The 21070-nt window shown below is 32.2% G+C and overlaps 2 protein-coding genes and 1 long non-coding RNA gene across 3 annotated transcripts; all 3 read right to left on the bottom strand.

Moving 5' to 3' along the window:
- Positions 1–236: 236 nt before the first annotated feature.
- LOC131602484 (uncharacterized) lies at positions 237–1544 on the bottom strand. Its single transcript, XR_009284100.1, has 3 exons — positions 1253–1544; positions 783–928; positions 237–672 (listed from the first exon to the last, which is right to left on the bottom strand). It is a non-coding gene; the product is annotated as an uncharacterized LOC131602484 (long non-coding RNA).
- Positions 1545–2873: 1329 nt separating this feature from the next.
- Positions 2874–10089, bottom strand: LOC131605440 (probable fucosyltransferase 7). The gene is made up of 5 exons (XM_058877791.1): positions 10054–10089; positions 9889–9939; positions 9457–9830; positions 5017–5389; positions 2874–4856 (listed from the first exon to the last, which is right to left on the bottom strand). The coding sequence occupies exons 1-5, from the start codon at positions 10087–10089 to the stop codon at positions 3405–3407; spliced, it is 2286 nt and encodes a 761-aa protein (XP_058733774.1). The 3' UTR covers positions 2874–3404.
- A 3836-nt stretch (positions 10090–13925) lies between these two features.
- LOC131607335 (polygalacturonase-like) lies at positions 13926–15772 on the bottom strand. The gene is made up of 4 exons (XM_058879350.1): positions 15258–15772; positions 14799–15088; positions 14463–14691; positions 13926–14363 (listed from the first exon to the last, which is right to left on the bottom strand). Exons 1-4 carry the CDS (start codon positions 15708–15710, stop codon positions 14145–14147), a joined length of 1191 nt encoding a protein of 396 aa, XP_058735333.1. The 5' UTR covers positions 15711–15772; the 3' UTR covers positions 13926–14144.
- Between the last annotated feature and the right edge of the window lie 5298 nt (positions 15773–21070).

Below are 21070 nucleotides of genomic sequence, written 5' to 3'. Positions count from 1 at the left end.
AAATATCGTAACTTTGAAAATTTCAAAAGTACAAATATGAATGGTGAAATATGTAATTATTGATTTTATTTTATTAATTAGATCATATACATGAATACTTATTTTATTTATTAACATAATTATCAAATATTGAACATTATGATTTCGAAAATCAATTTATTGGAATACTAAAAAGGCAAGTTTGAAAGTTTTAATAAGTTAAAATACTAAAATCCAAATAGGTTGATAATAATAACACAAACTAAAGTAGATGTCCAACAAATTATTATATATTAGTTTCTTTTTTTTCCCTGACTATGCCCCTGAAAACAAAAGTATGACAAAACATTAAAAAAAAACATCTCATCCCCTTCCCCACAGGGGGCGCAATAAGATTCATTGTTAAGCAACATTCGGCTCACACATGGAAATCCCTGTATTTGTCATTTAGGACCATTCCATTTTTGCAGAGTAAAATCCTACCTATATATTTAAAATTGTTAGAATCATTTGTAACATAAACTGTAAAAAACCAACTTAAACTAAGATGTCAGTTGATTTGTTCTAATTATACTCATTTTGATTTGTTTTGATTATACTCCTTTTGATTTGTTCTGATTATACTCCTTTCGATTTATTCTGATTATTTTGCTTCGCCTCCAATACTTTCTGCATTCCATTTCTCCATTGTATCTAAATAACATCAGACCAAAACAACAGAAGAAAAAAAATGAAAAAGAAATCTCATCAAAACCAAAACAATAACAAACAAACAACATCAATGAACAGCATATCATCATCACCTGAATAACAGAAACCCATTAGCTATAATCCCAAAAAATATTACGCAGTGAAATAATAACCAGTTGGAACTTTAAGCTGACTGACAACAACTTTGAATAAATTATTCTGCTCCTTCTCTTTAGCCATCTCTTCCTCGCTCTTTTTTCTGTTAAAATCAACACATAGCAGAAAACTCATTTGAAAACATTACTAAAAACACTAAAATTAAACAAAATCGATTAACAATAATTAAAAATACTATCTTTACATCGACTTTGGGGTCGATTTTTAGTTACACGAAATACTTAAGTTTCTGAACAAATTTCTAAAATGCGTTGCTTTTGTTTTTTGTTCTGGGGATTAAAAATAGAATTTATAATCAGTTAGGAGAAGAACTGAAATATATGAAGTAGAGAGAAAAGGAAATTTCTAATAGAAAAAGAAACTAAAGATTGAAAGGAGGATTGAATGAGATTCATAGATAACTTACCTTGCATAAGCGAATCTGATTTCTCCAACCCTCTCGTTCAGATCCCTGGACTGAATGTGCGAATCTAAAGAGAACAACAACACTATTTAGGAAAAATCAATAAACAGGAAGAAGAAAATACAACCCTAAAAATAAAATTGAAAAAAACAGTCGCTCATCCAAAGGTTGAAGGGGAATAAATTTAATGGAAAAAGAAAATTGGAGAATGAGGAGAGTTATTCATGTAGTTATTCTTATAGCAAATGCTCCCATTGATGTGCATTGGAAAATAATAGAGACTTTAATAATGAGAAGGAAGCGTTGGAAGTGATGAAATGCCAAAATAATTTGTTTTACGCGTGAAACAATATTTGGGGAAAACCAACGGTCCAATTATTAATATAAAAAATCTACAAATTAATTAGTTAAAAGTAATAATGACTTAAATATATAGACATAGGGAGAAATAATGAAAAGGTAGGGTTTTTTTAATATGTATGTTCCAATGCAATAACAGTATAGAAGATAGTGCAGGTTTTTTCATATTCCAATACAGAACTTTTGCATTAAATAAACTGTTGGAATGTAATCATGATTAGATGTAAAATGACGCTCAGGGGTATGCAAAACCATGTTTAATTGTTTGTGATTAGGGTAATTAAGGCAATTTGGTGGTAATTCATTTTTATATATTAAAATAGATTTCAATTAATTTATCAATTATCAATCTCAACTATTAACTATAACTATAACTATCTATCATTAATCATAAACTATAAACTATCAACTTCTAACGACTATTTTTACCAAACACACGCACCCATAAAATTTTGTATTTTTTATAAGTAAAAAACTAGGGGTGTTCATTGGTTCGGGTAAATCCGAACCAAACCAGAATCCGAACCAAACCATAGTGTTTGGGTTGGATATTTTTTCAGTTCGGGCAAGAACCGAACCAAACCAATGAAATCCAATGACAATCGGTTCGGGCATCGGATTTTCAACTTTCTACCCGCAAGCCCAACCCAAACCAACCATAATTAATTATCATGAAAATTACTACAAAGCATTCAACTTCAATAAGAAAAAAAATAAAATGTTGTGTGTGGACAAGTTATGCTATTTTAATTTGTTATTAGAAAATTGATAGTGCAATATGATAAATGAACATAAAGTTATGAAACACATTCTTTATTATATTAATTCAAGTGACTAGTTATAGATTAAAAGTCTTAATCTTAGATATTATTTTTGTGAGATATTTTTGAATCTATTGGAGAAAAATTTGTAGTATAATATTTAAATTTGAACACTATTAATATTATATTTTTTATAATATTATGAAAAATTAATTTTTGTAAATAAGTTATTTTTCAAAAATATTTTTGCAATTTTTATCTACCCGATCAATCCAACCCAAACCAATCCGTTGTTTCTCGGATCGGTTCGGTTTGGGCTTTATCGCAAAAATTTATAAATCCAATCCAAACCAATCCATTTAATTTTAATCGGTTTGGGTATCGGATTCTCTCAAAACCGAACCAAACCGGCCCGCGAACACCCCTATAAAAAACACTTATCCTTATGATAACAATACCTTGCAGCATTTTCATTCTTCTCGCGTTTTCACTTTCACTCCATTTTTAAAACCTCAGATTCATCACTATCTGTCTCCCGTCCCAGTACCACCGTCCACCATTGCATACGAACAACGATGAAACAAGAACGACGAACGAAAGCTCGTCATCCACCGCCGCTGTAGGCTCGCGACCGGCGGCTTTCCTTCTTCATACCGACCACCGCCACTGCATTGAATCATCGTCTCCTCTCTTCCATTCTATCAGCATTGCTTTCTTGATGTGTAAGTTTTTTTTTTTTTCTTTTCTTTTTTGTGAATTTCAATTTTTTTGGAGAATGTGTATAGTGAAATTAGGGATTTTATTATCACTTTAGTTGATTTTAATTTAAGTATTCAATATTTTTATGGGCTCTATTACCCAGGCTTTTAGAAAACGGTCAACAAGAGATTTGTGTTCTGTTTCTAATTCTAACTTAAAAAAGAAGCACATAGTTACAACTTAGAATATCAGTAAGGGATTTTGCACTTTCAATTTTGCATAATAAATCTAAAAGAGTAGTATAGCCATGAAACATCTCTAACTATTTAAAACCATTAATTAACAAGCTTTACACCAAAACCATAATCCTTACATTCCCTCATATAGAGAAAAGAAGAAGAAAATTCTATTATAGGCTTTCCACTACAAAAATGCTTAGGAGGAGAATGATAACAAGGTTCCATTGAGAACTCTCTTTCACAAGCTGGAAAATGAGTTTTATTTGTTACTACCTTATAAAGTATCCAAGGCCTCAAATTTCCCAAACCTTGAGCTACATAACCAAAAGTAGACAAAGAAGTAGTAACCAATACATCAGATAAACTTAGCAAGTACATATCAACCCAAGCCTTCATATTATGCTCATTGTCATAAAATTTTTGCTGCTCTTCATGACTTGGTTGAAAAATTTCTATTACTTGTCCTGTAACCGTTGATTTATTCATATACATCGTCTTTAAATTCTCACCGTATTGTGGATTTAAAGACGCCACAAGAACTACCTTCTTAATCGCTTTGTCTTTGCCAATAGAAGAGAATGAACTTTTTATATCAAGTACTTTCGGAAGGAGGTTATTTTCTAGTGTGCAATTTAAAACTAGATTCATGATTACTTGCTGAGGAGTTGCGGTAGGCTTATAAACTCTTATCTGAAGGCCTATTTTCTCATCTGCTTTAGCCAAGTATCTTTGATAGATATCTGTGATTTGTCTCCATGCCGAATTCGAAGGATGGAAGAGGTAGCGTCCTAGATGGTGAAAAACCGTGTCTTTTTCGACGAACATTTTCTCAAGTTCGTTGTTGAAAAAAGGCGTTATGAAAAGAGAAGGTACAAAATATTGATCTGATCGCAAAATCAACAAAGGAACCCTAACGAGAAGAGCTTGACTATCATCACAATGAAAAAACTTCTCATGAATTTTTTTTTGGTATTGTAGATTGAGAAAAAGTGCTGAAGGCAAATCCAGATTTGAATTATTGTTAGCTTTTTCCTTCTCTATCATGCTTTGATATGTTTCAACATGATTTTCATTCCAAAATGGAGAGTTTTCTGGTAATAGCCAAGTGGAATTCAGAAACGGTTCGCAAAATAGACCTTGTTTGTCTTTCCCGAAACTTACGAGCATCACGCGGTTTGTGAGGAGAGCATATAGAAATGTCGCAACCATGCTAACCATTTGGTTCCCTAAACCATTAGCGGGTTTCCAAATAAGATATTTGCACATTGCAGCATCACCTTTAATGCTCTTGGAATGTAAAATCTTTGTCATGCTTCTGTGGTAAGCTTTACTATTAGGTCCACACCTTCTATGAATTTCTTCATAGTTTCGTAGTTTCGATATTAAATATAAAGAAGGTTTATGAGGGGAAGCTTCGCGATATAAATGAGATTCATACCTACTCATGCATGATGGTTCATCAAATCTAGAATCTAGAAGTCCATCAAGAAATTTCTCTATTTTATTTGTGTAACTTATCAATGAGCCATTTTCAAACTTTTCTTCCACCTTAAATTTGCCAAGTCCATAAAGGAAATAGAGTAAGTTTTAGACCATAGCCAAACACAAAAAACATAAGAAAAAATAAGATGAGTATATAAGACTGAGTGACTTGATTTTGTAATGAGTCTAATCACTAATCTTATTGATTAAAAAAATTGTTACTTACCTTTGACGCGGTGTTATTTTCGACATTGTTATAGTCTCCTTTGAAGTTGTGACCTGATATGTTATGAACTTCTCCTCTATTGGTTGTAACATTTGTAATGTTGTGAGCATTTTTATTTTCTCCAACTAATTGCATCTTGTCACTTGTAAACACCTCAAAGAGAAAGAAACTTGATTTTGAGTGCGTGATGAGAACAACAGAAAATGCTATGAAGAATACAATAAAGAATGGTGTGAATTTCTTGGAAATCTGCAGCATCCTAACTTTAGTGGCTTGAAGAATTATTGGGAAAGATGTAAGAGAAGAGAGTTTACAAGTTACTGAGAAATAGATGAAACAAAAACCATGTGAACAAGAATTTTTTGTTCTGTTTCTTAATATATAATACTATTTTATTTGGTAAACCTAATCTACAATTCTTTCTAATTATGAGAAAAGGACAATTTCATACTAGTACAAGTTTATTAGTATTATCTTTCATTACAATTTTTTTATTTATTGAATTTTTTTTAGCTATTTTGAATGTTTGTTGAATACTGATACTTCAAAATAAATTGTATTTATTATTTAAACAAATTAATATTAAAGATGATGTAACACTATTATAGCTGTTATCGGTCTGGTCCGAGTATTTGCTATCCCGAGAACCGGACCGAAATAGTAATTGGGTAAATTTGGACTGGACCGAAACATTGATGAACTATTTTTCTAGACCGTTACTTCGAATATCCGACAAAAGTATCCAATAAATATCCAATATAGTATCCATTTTTGATATCAGATAAAAAAATTATCGATTCCCGGACTGAGTAACATTTCAACCGGTCTATTGGTTCGATTTCAATAGACCGATTCTCAGATGGTTTTTCAGTTTCATAGGTCCAATAACATCACTAGACACTGTACACTTGAATGATGAGTGTATCTAAATAACTCTAAAATATCTAAGTGTTTATTTTAATTTTATTATTAAAATCAATCTAATTAATTTTTTATTTGTGCAGTACTCAAATAATTTTTTTTTGAAAGTGATGTCGTATTGTTTATGTAACTAAAAAAAGTAATTTTTGCATAAAATGTTTTTTAAGATAATTTTTGTATACATTATTTTGAATTTAATAATCTAAAATTGGTTTAGCGATATTTTTAATACAGTACAAAATTTATGTTTATTGGTATTTAAAAGATAATTATAAAACACTTTTATTAATAGTAATAATAATATTTGTAAAAAAAGTTAAATGAGTGACTTTAATAGTTCAACTGATGTGTATTAATTGAGTTAAATAGATGTAAAATGTTAATCTAAATCTAATTTCTATAAACAAATTGTTGACATTTATAAATTAACTAATTTTTAGAAAAAAAAATCAAATTGATGAAAATGATAATAATATTTAGTTTTTGACAATTTTATTATTTATATAATTCATTTTAAATTTTTTTATATATGATATTCATTTGAAAATTAAAATAATGAATACTGTTGCACATAATTCAAAATTTGATCATAGTTAAATTGTGCTTTAGTAAGTTTCAGAAGATACATATGTATAGAGTTGTCAAAATGGCTACCCGGCCCTAAGCGGGCCGGCCCTGAAGACCTTGGGCTTTTTAAGGTTGGGTCAAAAAGGCCCGGTTTAATATAGACTCGAGAATTACTATCCGAGCTCGGCCTTAGATGGACTTTGGGCTACCCGACCCTAAACAGACTTTTTTAATTAAAAAAATTAAAATAAAAACTCCATAATATTTATTATAACTAAAATTACAAATTATAGTATTTTAAACATAATACATTTTTAAGTACTATATTATCTCTTATAAATACTATAATGTGTTTTTAAATACAATATATATCCAAATTGTATAAAATAATACTTGAATATTTAAAATAACGGAAAAACTAATATAATACAATCTAAAAGTTAATTATATTAATGTATCATATTTAAAAGTGAAAGATCGAATAAAATAAAGATAAAATTTAGTGAGGAGAGAAAAATCAATATGATATTTTGGAGTAAACAATATAAATATTAATATATATTTTTTAAATTTTATAGTTATGCGGGCCTAATGGACTACCATGGGTCATATGGACTAGCCTTAATAGATAGCGCGCTTTTTAGGACTGGACTAAAAATGCCCTGAAAAATATAAGCTCTAATTTTAAAGCCTAAATCCTATAATTTTTCGGGTTTCATAGGCCGGCACATATGAATTAGCCCATTTTAACAGCTCTACGTATGTATTACAGTTAAATTATAATAAAATAAAATTTTACACTAACTAAAGATTCGTTGCCTCGAAAACTATTCTTTAGATGTCGTTGCTTAAAGGTTGTTCTGGATCAACCTTATCCCAACGTTGCTGACAGGAAATACAAAATATTGTTAATCCGAACGAAAATAATTAATTATAATCTCATTCATAATTTGCTTCAACTAGTAGTCTAGTACTATTCCATTTCTTACAAATAACTATTAATCGTAAGAGAGAACTGCAAATTTTATTGGGTCAGGATAGATGTGATCAATCATAAGTTTAAAAATGACCGCAACTTTTCAGCTTTAGTATATAAAATAAGATGACTCGGTGTATGTTAGCTTGACTTTTGAAAGAGGCAAAATTAATTTTAAATGTGTAAAATTGATTTTAAAATAATTTTGAGGTGTTTATGTATTTTATAGTAGAATTGATTTTACTTCCTGAATTGATTATATTTAAAATTAAAATTTATTGCTTTTGAGATTAAATGTGATTTTTATAAAAGAATTTGTTGAACTTACATTTACATAAATTATCTTACATCCATCTCACTTTTAATCAAAATCAAGTCTACAAAATCATTTCACTCATAATTAATTCTCGTCACTACATAATCAAACATACAATTAAAAGAATTGGCAGATCAAGTTCGTTCATTCTCTGCGTAAAGAAAATTGGTATGTTAATTGGCTATTTAGTTACAGTCTTGCATCAAACAACAATAAACTCTTCACTCTTTCAAATCTCGCAACATGATTTGAAAGTTATGTTAGTTGATAAAATCGCTCAATTTCTAGACTTGTTAGATATTTTTGTTAGCCTTTATTTTTGCTGTTGTCTTCTTTGAGCCTTAAGACCCCTTTTTTTATACAAAAGAATATGTACCTTTTTTTATAAATAAAAACAAAAGTAAAGCCAATATATTCAAAGAAGAGAATAGGCAAAAGAGAAAGAGAGGGACTAACCAAAATTCATCCAGAAGAGCCGACTCTAAGCTTTGGCACGTTTAGTTTGTTATACAAGAAATCACTAGTAATAGTATCATGAATATGGTTAAACTAAATAATCTCTTAGAAGCAAAACCAAAACTAGAAAGTATATCAACACATGTGTTGTCTTCTCTATAAATATGGGATACCATGATGTCCATTGAGTGAGATATGTGCTAGCAATTTAACCACATATGTAGGTGTTTTCATGTTGGTTGCATTTGTGGTAAAACATACCTGGGTGTTTAATGTCTTGACCAATGTCATGACATGCTTTATATGGTGTTATGCAGACTGCATATGTCTAAGCTAATACAGGTTTTGTTAGTGAATGTCATGACCGATGTCATGACATTCATGTTTGTCAGCAGGAGCTGTTATGTTTTACAATTATGTTTCCTGATTTCTCTAAATCTACAATTTAGGAAACATTTTATTGTGTGCTGAATATTTCTCCTAGAAGATTTCGTTAACAGCACATTCTGTAACAGCCTGGTGATGTGTGAATTAGGTTAACTTGGTTAACCCTAATTTGTTTCTTGGAAAGCCCGAGGCCCAATAGCTGCATATAAGAAGACTGCAATCCTAATTTGGAACGCAGAGAGATTTGTTAATTGTGAAGAACCGTAGTTCTGTGTCTGTGTGTTTAGTCTCTTGTACTCCAAGCAATTGTCTTTTGATGATTGTATTGGAATAAATTGTTTTTGTATTTTGTCACTCTAAGCTTTTAAGCATGACTGTGTGTCTCTTGATTGAAGCTTTTAAGCAGATCAAGGTGTATTTTGAAGTGTGTCTTCTCTCTTATTTGATTAATGTATGTATGTAATCACTGCTGTGATTGAGGGGGAGTGAGTGGAGATACTTAGGTCTAGGATTAGATTGAAATTACATTGGGTAGGTCTTAAGTGAGGAGTTGTAAACGGGGGAGTTTAACTATGAATTAATACTGCTTATATTGGATTCCCTCCCTAGCTTGGTAGCCCTCAGAGTAGGTATTGTTGTATACCAATAATTCGCTGTGTTCTTTACGTTTTTATGCACTTCTGTTTTAAAGTATTATTCTGTGTGATTGTGGATGTCCTAACATCCAGTACGACATCGCGTGTGAGTTACTAGAATTTTCAACCTAGTTTTGATGCGTCAGAGGACAAGAGAATGATTAGAAAAAGCTTTCACAAACATCATTAAATATTTTTCTAGCCAGAGCTTCTTCCAATTTTTATCCAAATCCTCCAAAGCCAACATTGCATCAGTTGCTACAAAGAAAAAGATATTGTATGGACCAATAAAAGAAGAGAAACTTTCCAGGTGATCCATCAAATTACCTAAAAATGCCACTACCATTAAACTTGTTTCTAGCCAAAGCTTCTTAAATTTTTTATCCAAACCCTCTAATGCTAACATTGCACCAGTTAATATAGAGAAAAACACATTGTCTGGACCAATAAAAGAAGAGAAACTATCCAAGTGATCCATCAAGTCATTTCTGAAAATGCCATCACAAGCACACAAAGAAGGAATCCCTAAAGTTGAACCTGCAATGTTGCATTTGATCTGACAAAGTGGGAGAATTTGCCATAAAACTTCAATAGCATATATTGCTTTGTATCACCTCCTTTTCTTTTAGTGTTCTTCTATGTGGAAATTTCCACATAGAAGAACACTAAAAAGAAAAGGAGGTGATACAAATTTTTCAATAAATAAATTTATTTTCAAATTTGTGCTTGTTTCTAATCATCCAAATAACATTGAAAAAGTGAGTCACACAAGAGAATACCACTACTTGACCTTGAGGGGACCAATCCATATCCATGGCCTTAGAGCAATCACTAAGGAATCTAATGGAATAAGGAATGATAAAGGTGCTTAAAAAATAGTTTCAAATGCAAGATGCAAACTAGAAATATTACATGCAAAGTTGTTTCAGATTCCTTTTGACATGAAGAACACACTAAAGGATTATTAAGGCCTTCAGATGAAAGTTTATTGTGAATGATTCTCCAAATCAACATGAATTTTAGAAGGGGGAATGCAAGGAATTCAAGGAAACTTATTCCATAAGGCAACCATATGTGGTTTTGCAATGAAGTCATATGGATATTTCAGAGTCAGAATGCCATTATCTATAATTTTTATGTCCTCCTATAATCCAAAGGAATGGGGCAATTGGATATGTTATTTAGCAAATCAGGGAATGCCAATATGAGATGTTGGTTACTTGTAGTTCAAGTGACAACACTATAAACATTATATTGTGAACATTGAAATGTGTAAGTGTGTATCTCATCCTTTTCTTCTCAATCTTCATCTCTTTCTTCAATTAAACCAAAGGTGTAAAGTGTCTGTGTGTGTATACACACAAGCGTATATGTCTCCATGTGTCTGAGAGAGATAGAATAAAGCTTAATCAAATTCGAGTGGATCATTCATGTGAATGTGATTGAGTGTCCATGGTTAAGTTTTGCTCCAACATCTAGTATCTAGAGCCTCTTGATCAATTCTTGGGTGATCTTGAGCAATGACTTCTCATCCAAATGGTCGTTTTCCAACAAATATTTCCATCTAAAGGGAAAGAACTACGATAATTGGTGAAATCAGATGAAAGTGGTGTTTTGCTATAAAAATATGTGGGATCTTGTGAAGAATGGTGTTACACCAATTAACGATCGTGCCACAAATGATTTGAAGAAGCACATAAAGAATTGAATAAGAAGGGTTATGAAGTTCTCTTTATAATTCATCAATGTGTTGATTCATAAAATTTTGAGAAGGTTGGAGATGTTGGTTCATCAAAGAAAGTATGAGATATATTGGATCAATCATTTGGTGGTGTTGAGTAGGTGAAGGAGGTGAGATTACTTGTATGATTTATTTCATATGGAGGAAAATAAGAGCATAAGTAATTTCTTTAAAAGAGTGACTAGGTTGGGGAACCAAATCAAGGTGTGTGGTGAGTTGATTTCAATCAAGTTTGCAGTAGCAAAGATATTGAGATCTTTGTCCCCAAAATTTGATTATATCATGGTCGCCATAGAATAATTCAAATACTTGTCAAGTTTGACAAAATAAGAATTGCAAGGGTTTCTTGAATCACATGAACAAATAATGGTGTCGATGACTGCAAGCAAGGAAAAAGTATAGGTTGCATTACATGCATATTAAATAGAGATAAGAAGGGTAAAGGAAAATGGAATGACAACAAAGTTTGAGGTGGTCACAACAACTCGAGTGGTATAAACTATCAGCAAGATGCCAATTCATCAAATAAAAAACAAAGTGAAAATTAAGGTTGCCATATAGGTGGTGGTAGCAATTAGGGTATAGAAGGAAAAAAAGTTTGACAAGAGTAACATTCATTAAGTATTTAATTAATTATATTTAATTTATTTATTGGAATGATTGAGTTTATTAGAAAATTAGAGATTTGTGTAATTTTAATTAATTTTGAGTATTATTTCAATTAAATTAGAGATTTGTATGAACTTAAACAAGCACAAAGATCTTGGATAATAAGATTGATGATTTTCTAAGAGAGATACAATTCATGAAATATGCATATGAGCGTGAGGTGTATGTCCTAAGATGTAGAAATAATGATTTGATAATTATATGCCTATATATTGATGATTTTTTAATCACTAGCAGTTGCAAGAAGGAAACTGAAGATTTCAACATGAACCTAAGGAAGAAATTTGAGATGACTAATTTTGGCAACATCTCTTTTTCCTTGGAATCGAGTTTTACAAGAGATATGCAACTGAGATACGCAAGAGAATTAAGATAGAGCATTGCAGCTCGAAAATAATACCAGTTGAGCCAAGAATGCAATTGAAAAAGGACTCAGATGAGGGAGATATTCATCCAACTCTATACACATGGCTCATTGGATCATTTAGGTATCCTTTTCACCTAAGAATTGACCTTGCATATAGTGTAGGAATGGTAAGTAGATTCATGCAAAAGTCCAAATTGTCACACCTAAGAGGCGCATTGTATTATGGCTTTTTTCTAGCAGCAGACAAAGGGAAAAAATGTAAGCTCGTTCAATACATTGAATCTAGTTGGCGAGGTGATGCTGATGATAAAAGATCAACGACAAACTACGTGTTCATGCAGGTGGTGCACCAGTAGTTTGGAGCTCAAGAAAGGAATATGTGGTGGTTTGTCCTCATGTGAAGAAGAGTACGTTGTAACGTCACTATGTTCTTGTTAAGCATATGGTTGGTGAATTTGATTGAGGAAATTGAAGGCAAATTCTCCGGAGCCATGACCGCGAAGATTGACAACATATCAACCATACATTTGGTCAAAAATCCTATTGCGCATGGTAAGAGAAAACATATAGAGGTGATATTGCATTACCTTAGGGAATAAGTTAGCAATGGAAGACCATGTCTAGAGCATTGTAGAAGTGAAGACTAATTAGTTGCAGACATTTTGACAAAAGCAGTGGAAGTGTTCAAGAAGTTTAAAAGTTTAATAGGTGTAGAGAGCTTGACACAATGAATTAGGTGGTGTGTTGAATACAATTTATTGTTTGTATGTGTCTTACTTGGAATACAAGTAATAGGTAGTTAATAATAAAATTTAAAACTAACATGTGCCCCAAGGGCACAAGTTAATGAGATATTTACAGAAATGTTTTCTAGAAACTTGTGATTTCAATGTATCGAAACTTTAAATATGACTTTATTACTTTTAATTATATTTAACTTTTTCTAATTATAGTATCCTTAACATGTTAGCATGGCCCATAATAAAATTGTGTTTTAACTAAGTTAGTTATGACAATTAGTGTGAGTAGTTAGTTAGGGTTTTGTTGCTGCAACTCTATATACATTGTTTTATGAATACTCAAAAGTGCACGATCGGGAGGGGGCTGGAATCACTTGATGTCAGAATTGACCCTCAAACCGGACTATACCGATGGTGATAAACCAAAAACAAAAAAGAAAAATGCAAGTGTGTATCTCATTCTCTTCTTCTCAATCTTCATCTCTTTCTTCAATTGAATCAAATGTGCAAAATGTGTGTGTATGTGTATAAATAAAACTAAAGCAAATTCGAGTGGATCATTCATGTGCATGTGATTGATTGAGTGTTCTTGGTTGAGTTTTGTTCCAACAAGATGAACTACCACCTATAAATTAGCTTTTTAGATATCAATAAAGAAAATCCAACTTAAAAGACTAGTCCCTTAGATACAAAAACCCCATACCTTAAATATTAAACCGAGTATTTTTATCTAATTTTCACTCTATGGACACCATCCTGATGGTAGCCTTTTTCTTATAGATTCTCGATGAAAGTATCAATTGTTAGGATTTAAAACCATGAAAAAAGTCCAATCTTTTATTGTGAAATTCCTAACATAATTTTTCAATTATCGGCTTGTTTAGATTAATCTTAAGCGAACAAAATCTTTGTAATTCCTTCTGGCAGTAATTGTTGCAGCTCCTTTAAGATTGTTTTTGTGATAGACTAGTGTTTTAGTTTAACCATTCATCAAGTGATTGAAATGATGCAATCTAATGGAAGAATAAAAAGCCAATACATATATGATCTCAATAGTTTGAAAGTTTAAAATTAAATAAGTCCAAACAAAAAGAATATCTATAAAAATTCCAATATAAATCATATACCCTTAATTTTCCTGTTACAAATATATGCGTATAAATTTTGAATATTAGAAATACAATCATGTAATAAAAAATTGGACTTTCTATATTGTCCACAACAATTGCAAGACCAGGTTTCAATGTGATCCAACAATGAACCAAAAACTAGTAACTTTTCAAATTACAACGTAGTGTTATTAGTATGAATTCATTATCTATATATCAAGAATCTTTCTAGCAAATTTATATTTTAAAAGCAACTCTCTGGTAGAACTAAACCCAATGCAGCACCACCAGCATGGTTACAAGATGCTTCAGCTACTTGGTTTTTGTATGTAAGTTTTACATCCTCCAATTTAATCCCACTGCATGGATACTTTGAACTACAATCAAATTTCACAGCTACTTGTGTTGCTGATGTTCCATGAATATCTTGGTATGTCACATCACTGATTTTAACTCCAGACGCCTGATATAATAATTTCAACAAAAATATAAATCAGCTTTTTTTCATGTAAAAATTATACCAGTGGTGTATAGCATCCAATATGTTAAATAGAAAACCAACCTGACCGGGGCAGTTTTTGTTGTTTGGGCAGTAATTCTGGTCAATAACAATTGGGTTTTGGACATTAACCATAATTGCATCTTGGAAAAAGACGTTCCTAACAAATCCATTGCTAGCTCTACCCCATGATTTTATTCTAACACCATTTTGAGTTCCTGTAAATGTAACTGTTTTAACAGTCACATTTTGTACTCCTGGTTCGTTTAATTCCCATCCTAAGCTTCCAATGCTGCAATTAGTATCAAACAAATCATTACTATAGCCATTCCAACAAAAATAATTTCATGTTTTTTATATAAGAAAACAAAAATTATCAATATCAAAGAGATTTGTTACCTTATTCCGTGTCCCGGTCCACATTCAATCTTTTCAATCCATAAATTATTAGTGCCAGGTCCGATCGAGATACAATCGTCACCGGTTTGAATTTTGGAGTTGACAATGGTGACATGGGAGGACATTTGGACATGAATACCGTCGGTGTTAGGGCTATTTCCAGCCGCCACAATTTTTACGCCTTGTGTTTTTACATACTGACATCCATAGAACACTATGTGGAACATTTGACTATTTATAGATGTCAATCCACTTATCATAATGTTTTTTGAGTTGAAAAATTCCAATGTCTGAAAAACCATAACCAAATAAAATTAACCACTCTCATCACCTTATAAAATAAAATCTTCAAATAAGAGTAGTTGCAAATTAACAGTTACATGATCCACACTTAAATTAATTATTAATAAAACCTGGAACTATTAATCATGTGCAATGCTAATGCATGATAGACATTACCGTGGCTCCGGTTGGGCAATTCCTTGTGTTAGAATTTTTACAATTCCACAAGGCAGTACCCTGGCCATCAAGCACTCCGCCGCGACTTGAAACTCCGTCTACATTCTGAAAGCTCAACCAGTTACTGGCTTTACCGGCGACACGGTAATTAGATGAGGCAATCAAAGTACCATCAATGGTTATGGAAATAGCTTTGTTAGCACAATTTCCATTAAATGTTACAGTTCCAAGTAAGAATTTCCCTTGTGGAACGTAAATTGCTGCGGGATATGGAGACGAACAAGCCTTAGTCCATGCATTTAGGAAAGCTTTAGTGGAATCGGTTATTCCGTCTGGTTTGGCTCCGAATTGGATTACATTGTATGTGGATGATGTAACAGTTGAGAAATTGAAGGAACATGAGAGTGTGATTATGAGGAAGAGGAAAGGAAGAGGATAGTTATTGTTTGACATTTTGTCGAAATGTTGAAGAATGAATGATTAGAGGAATTGGAAGATGGAGTGGTAGAAGTGGTGAAGATAGTGGGGTGTGTGAGTTGTAACGGTTTATGAGGAGAGTATTTATAGCTATAAGCATTTGGAATATTGGGTTAATTACTACAAAGTGAATAGTTTATGTTAGTTTTTTCATGTGTTTTATTAACTGTACAAAGTTATAGAAAGTGAAAATTGATTGAAGTTTAGAGCGAAAACTTGGAGGCTGTTTTGCCGGAAATGGCCTTTGCGTATGTCCTCCCTTCATTTGTTGGTTAATCATCCAATAGTTAGTTTTGGTTCTAATGGATTTGGTATATTACTATAGTACTGTTTAAAAATGAATTAAATTGAATGAGGTTTTTTAACAGATTCATCCATTCATACCTAAATAGGAAGAGGAATATAAAAGAGGAGATGACAAAGGATACAATACAAACCGATAGGCACATGGGCTATATACATATCTCTTTTTGTTTGTCAAAACACATGTGGAGATTATTGATGAAAATGTTACGTGTATTTATTCAATAGTTTAATTTTTACTGATGAAAATATGGTGAAAACTAAATTTTCTAATTTAATTGATTAGTGTAGCTATTGCGTATCAAACAAATTAGGCCCTGCTCGTCAAATTAACATTTTCAAAGAGTACAGTACTTAGTTCAATATTTCAAATTATGTAAAATAGTTTATGTATCTAGAAAGTGTTAGATAATGCTTCGAAATTGAATGAATGCAGACTTATTTTGAATGAAATATATTTTTTTTATAGTAATTTAAGTATTCTCGAACGTCATGGAGTTTCGAATTAGAAATATCCAAGATAATTTAGCCTTCTCGAATGTCTTAGAGCGTCGTGCCCAAGTGCTCAAATGCCACCTACAAGCAGCCATTAGCGCCTTTACGACCACGGACTTGGAGCCGGTGTTGCCGATACATCAGCGAGGTGTTGTATGAATGAGACAAGTGGCATAATGCTTCGGATCACCATACTTGTCTATATGACACTTTATCTTCTTTTGTCCATTTATTGAGTTAATGATATTAACTCTTTATAAAGACTTTCAATGTGAGTAAATCTTTCTACGTGAGACTATATCTCATGCATTTATTAGCATTTACTCACTTTTACTATTTTGTCATTTTGAAACATATTTTTGTAATTAACTTCATAAATTACAACAATCCCCCACTTAATCTAATAATGACAAATCCAATTTTAGAATAAGAAAAACAAAAGAATGTTAATACAGATAAGTATCTTTCAATTTGAAATTTACCTTAGTAAATACAACTCAAAGCCTCATCAGAACGTTATGTAGCTATGCTTTAAATCGTTATCCCATGTGATCAGATTGACTTTACTAAACACAAAACCCCTTAAAGGTTCTCCGGCTAGATCTCTCGCCTAACACTATTTTTGGTCATGTGCTTTTCTTGTTTTCATGAATTTTTCATGAGAGAAACTCCAACTCTCACTTTAAGACGACACCATTCCGAAATTCATATAGGTGAAGTTTCCTTTGTATCTATTTCTTGAGATACATATCATCGATATAGAATTTCATCAAGAGTTTCTTGAAAAAACTTAACCCTCAATATGTAATAGTCAACATTGTCACAAAATGTTGCACAGACATTCAAATCAACGACTTGTTGTTACCCATTGAATCTTAGGTTACGTTTTTTTAACTTAAGATTGGGTTGCTATCGTTGTCGGAACCCTTATTCAAGGAGTTTTAATCACATACCTTTTGAGGTAGTCTTTATTAAAACTCTGGCCAGTGGTTTAGTAAACGGATCAACCAAATTATAGCTTGTTTGTATATATGTCAGTGAAATGATCCCATCCTTGATTAATTTTATCACGAGAGAGTGTCTAAGACCTATGTGTCTAAATTTTCCATTGTATACTTCATTGAATGCTCTAACTAGGGTGGCTTGACTATTATAATGTATCAACATTTTTGAAACATTGTCTTTAGCTAATGGAACCTCCAATAGAAGGTCCCTCAACCATTCTGCTTCTTGTCCAGCGGACTCAAGAGCCACGAACTCTACTTTCATGGTTGGGAGAGTAATGCATGTTTGTTTCTTCCTCTTCTAAGAAATACCACCTCGAGCTAATGTAAATATCCACCCAGTTGTAGATTTATAATCTCCAACACTCGATATCCTACTCGCGTTGGTACATCCTTCTAGTATGTCAAAAAACCTACCATACTGAAGGCCAAGATTTTTGGTCTTTAACAAGTAACTGAAAATCCTAGTTATGGCCTTATAATGTTCATCATTTGAATTGCTATTAAATCTACTCATCTTACTCACTAAAAATTTCACTTGCATATTCCAATTGTGCCACAACTCTCACATTGTTCTTTTGAAGTTTTACACTAGGATCGAATGAAATGTTTACTTCCTTAAAGTTTAGGTGTTTGGACTTTTCCAATATTTTTTCAATATAATGTGTTTGATTAAGTTCATAACTCCCACTATTTCGTTTTACTTTGATCCCTAATATCGTGTCAACTAGTCCAAGATCTTTCATCTTGAATGTGGAAGTTAGTGATCTCTTTGTTTCTAAGATTCCGTCCATTTCATTGCTAATAATCAACATGTCATCAACATATAGACATAGAAGCATTACAATGTTTCCACGTACCTTTGTTTACAAGCATTTGTCATAAGAATTTGGAATAAACCCATTTGAAAGTATGGCAGAGTCAAATTTTTGATGCCATTGTTTTGGTGCATGTTTTAAAACGTATAAGGATTTAACAAGTTTTCATACCTTTTGTTCATTTCCAGGAAGCACATAGCCTTCTGGTTGCTCCATGTAGATTTCTTCATCGAGATCTCCATTTAAGAATGTTGTTTTAACATGTATTTGATGAACAATAAGGTTATTCAAGGAAGCTAGTGCAAATAATATTCTAATGGTCATAGTTTTTGCTAGTGGTGCAAATGTGCCAAAGTAATCGACACCTTCCTTTTGTCTAAACCCTTTTGCTACTAATATAGCCTTGTAGGTGTTTAATGTATCATTACCGTGATACTTTTTCTAAACATCCATTTGCATCCAATGGGTCTTGATCCCTTGGGAATATCGACTAGTTCCCAAGTGTGGTTTGATATAATTGAGTCCATTTCGTCTTGGATAACATCCTTCCAAAAAGAAGCATCCCTTGAAGCTAATGCTTCTTTATAAGTTTTAGGATCATCTCCCCCTTGAAGAATAATAGGAATCTTATGAACATCATGCTTGATATTTCTTTCAACTAGATAAACGAAAATAAGTTGAGAATTGAATTCATTTGGTCCTAGATCCTTAGCTTTTCATGCCCTTTTGCTTCTTCTAAGTTCGGGTTGTGTTTCAACAATCTGCGTAGAATTTTTATTACAAGATTCTTCAATCGTGGGATTCTCAAGTTCCTTATCCTTTGTAATAATATTTTCTAATAATTCCACATCTCGGGATTCAACAATTACATTAGACTCTAAGTTTAAAAGTCTACATGCTTTGTTGTTGGGTGCATATCCTATGAAGACACATCTGATCCATCGAGGACCTAATTTAGTTCTTTTGGATTCCATATTCTTGTAATATTCTACACATCCGCACACTCTAAAGTAACCAATATTTTATGATATTCCTTTCCATTTCTCATATGGAGAAATACCAATTATTTTCAAAGGAATCCTTGCCCATCATCGGAAAGTCAATTCCGTCAAACCCTAATGATATGGTTTACATCGTTAGCCGCTTAATTGTTCATACTTGAATTATCATAATACATTAGTTGTCATCATCAAAAGTAGATGTCTATGTAGAAAGCATATCACCTGCAAAACAAGGTTCCACATCCCTGACTCTTTTATCAATGGAGCGTGGACATCTTTGGTCCCTTTCCCTTAGTGCTCGGTCAACTGATGTTCTTACTCGTGAGGGTTGACTACTTAACAAAGTGGCCAGAAGCTGAAGTTGTTTCCAAAATTACAGAAGAAAGAGTCTAGAGTTTCTACTGTAAGTGTTTCATCTACATGTTTCGTTTTCTAAGAGGTGTTTTCACTACTACAAATAACCCCATTTCACCTCGAATGTGAAATGTATTTCACCTCGGTTACACAAGCAAGGTAACAAATGGGCGACATGAAAACCTACAACTTTACACCTCAGTTCTGCCTCTTATTTACCGTCGGCAGTCTTGAAGAGTTTCACATTGGGTGGTTTTTGTTCGCATCTTCCTTGCTAAATGATCGATCATCAATCGAAGAAATGACAAAGTATGGGAATGATATTTTATTTGATAGCTTTGTGATGACTTCAAAAGTTGGATTTGAAATCATCGTCCTTTTTCAAGAGTGATCGCAATTGAAATTCACGACTTTTAGATTAAAAGAATTTGATTGTGGAAATTTGTGAGAATCAGACGTCGATTTCCACATACGGTGCCATTGTTGCTTATAGGAACCAAAACTAGATAAATGTTGGATGAAATAGAGTTCTAATGTGACGGTGGAGTGAGCTTCTCGTACGAAGGAGTAGAGCTGGATCTGCAATGTTAGCACTTCAACGCCGAAGTCAGGGAATGTGTGAGAAAGTTTGAGTGTGTGAATGATCGAATACTTGAAATGTTGAGTGTTGGATTTGATACTATGTGGATGGTTATAGTCGTCCCCATGTGATCTGACGTTTTACGCAGGGGGTAACCCAATTATATATGATTCTGGGCGATCATCTGAGGACAAGGAATGGGTGCAGGTCTCATGGTTGTGTGAGTACCTTAAATCCTCAATGTCTTGGTATGTACATTCTTAGACCATACCTCATCATAATTGGACTTTACTGCCGTTAGACTTGTGGTCGGCCCAGAACAAACATTAAATGTGTTTTTTCTTCTTGATGAAATTTCCATTTTTATTACTTATATAAATAAGACTTAAATAATGTTTTGGTCCTTGTAAGTTGACGTGTTTTTGTTTTTCGTCCCTGTATTTTTTTTGGATAAAGTCCTTAAATGTTGAATTTCACTTGGATTTTAATTTTAGGGACTAAAACCAAAAGAATTTTAACATTCAAAGATTAAAACCAAAAGAATTTTAATTTTATGTGACCATTTCTAAAAAAAAAATAACGAAAATAAAAAACACACTGACTTACAAAGACAAAAAAAAAAAAGATAAAGAATCATCATCTAGTATATAAACTCTAAATATTTTATAAGGATAAATAATTTAAGACAAAAGTGTACTTTAATTTTTAAAGTATTTTTTGTTTTTAAAATTTTAAATTGGGTTCATCAATAACTCAAAAGACTCACTTTTTTTTATATCTT

Source organism: Vicia villosa, linkage group LG5 (genome assembly GCF_029867415.1).
Source record: "Vicia villosa cultivar HV-30 ecotype Madison, WI linkage group LG5, Vvil1.0, whole genome shotgun sequence".
NCBI lineage: Eukaryota > Viridiplantae > Streptophyta > Magnoliopsida > Fabales > Fabaceae > Vicia > Vicia villosa.
The sequence above is the reverse complement of the archived record's forward strand: the minus strand, read 5'-3'. Positions and strand labels throughout refer to the sequence as shown.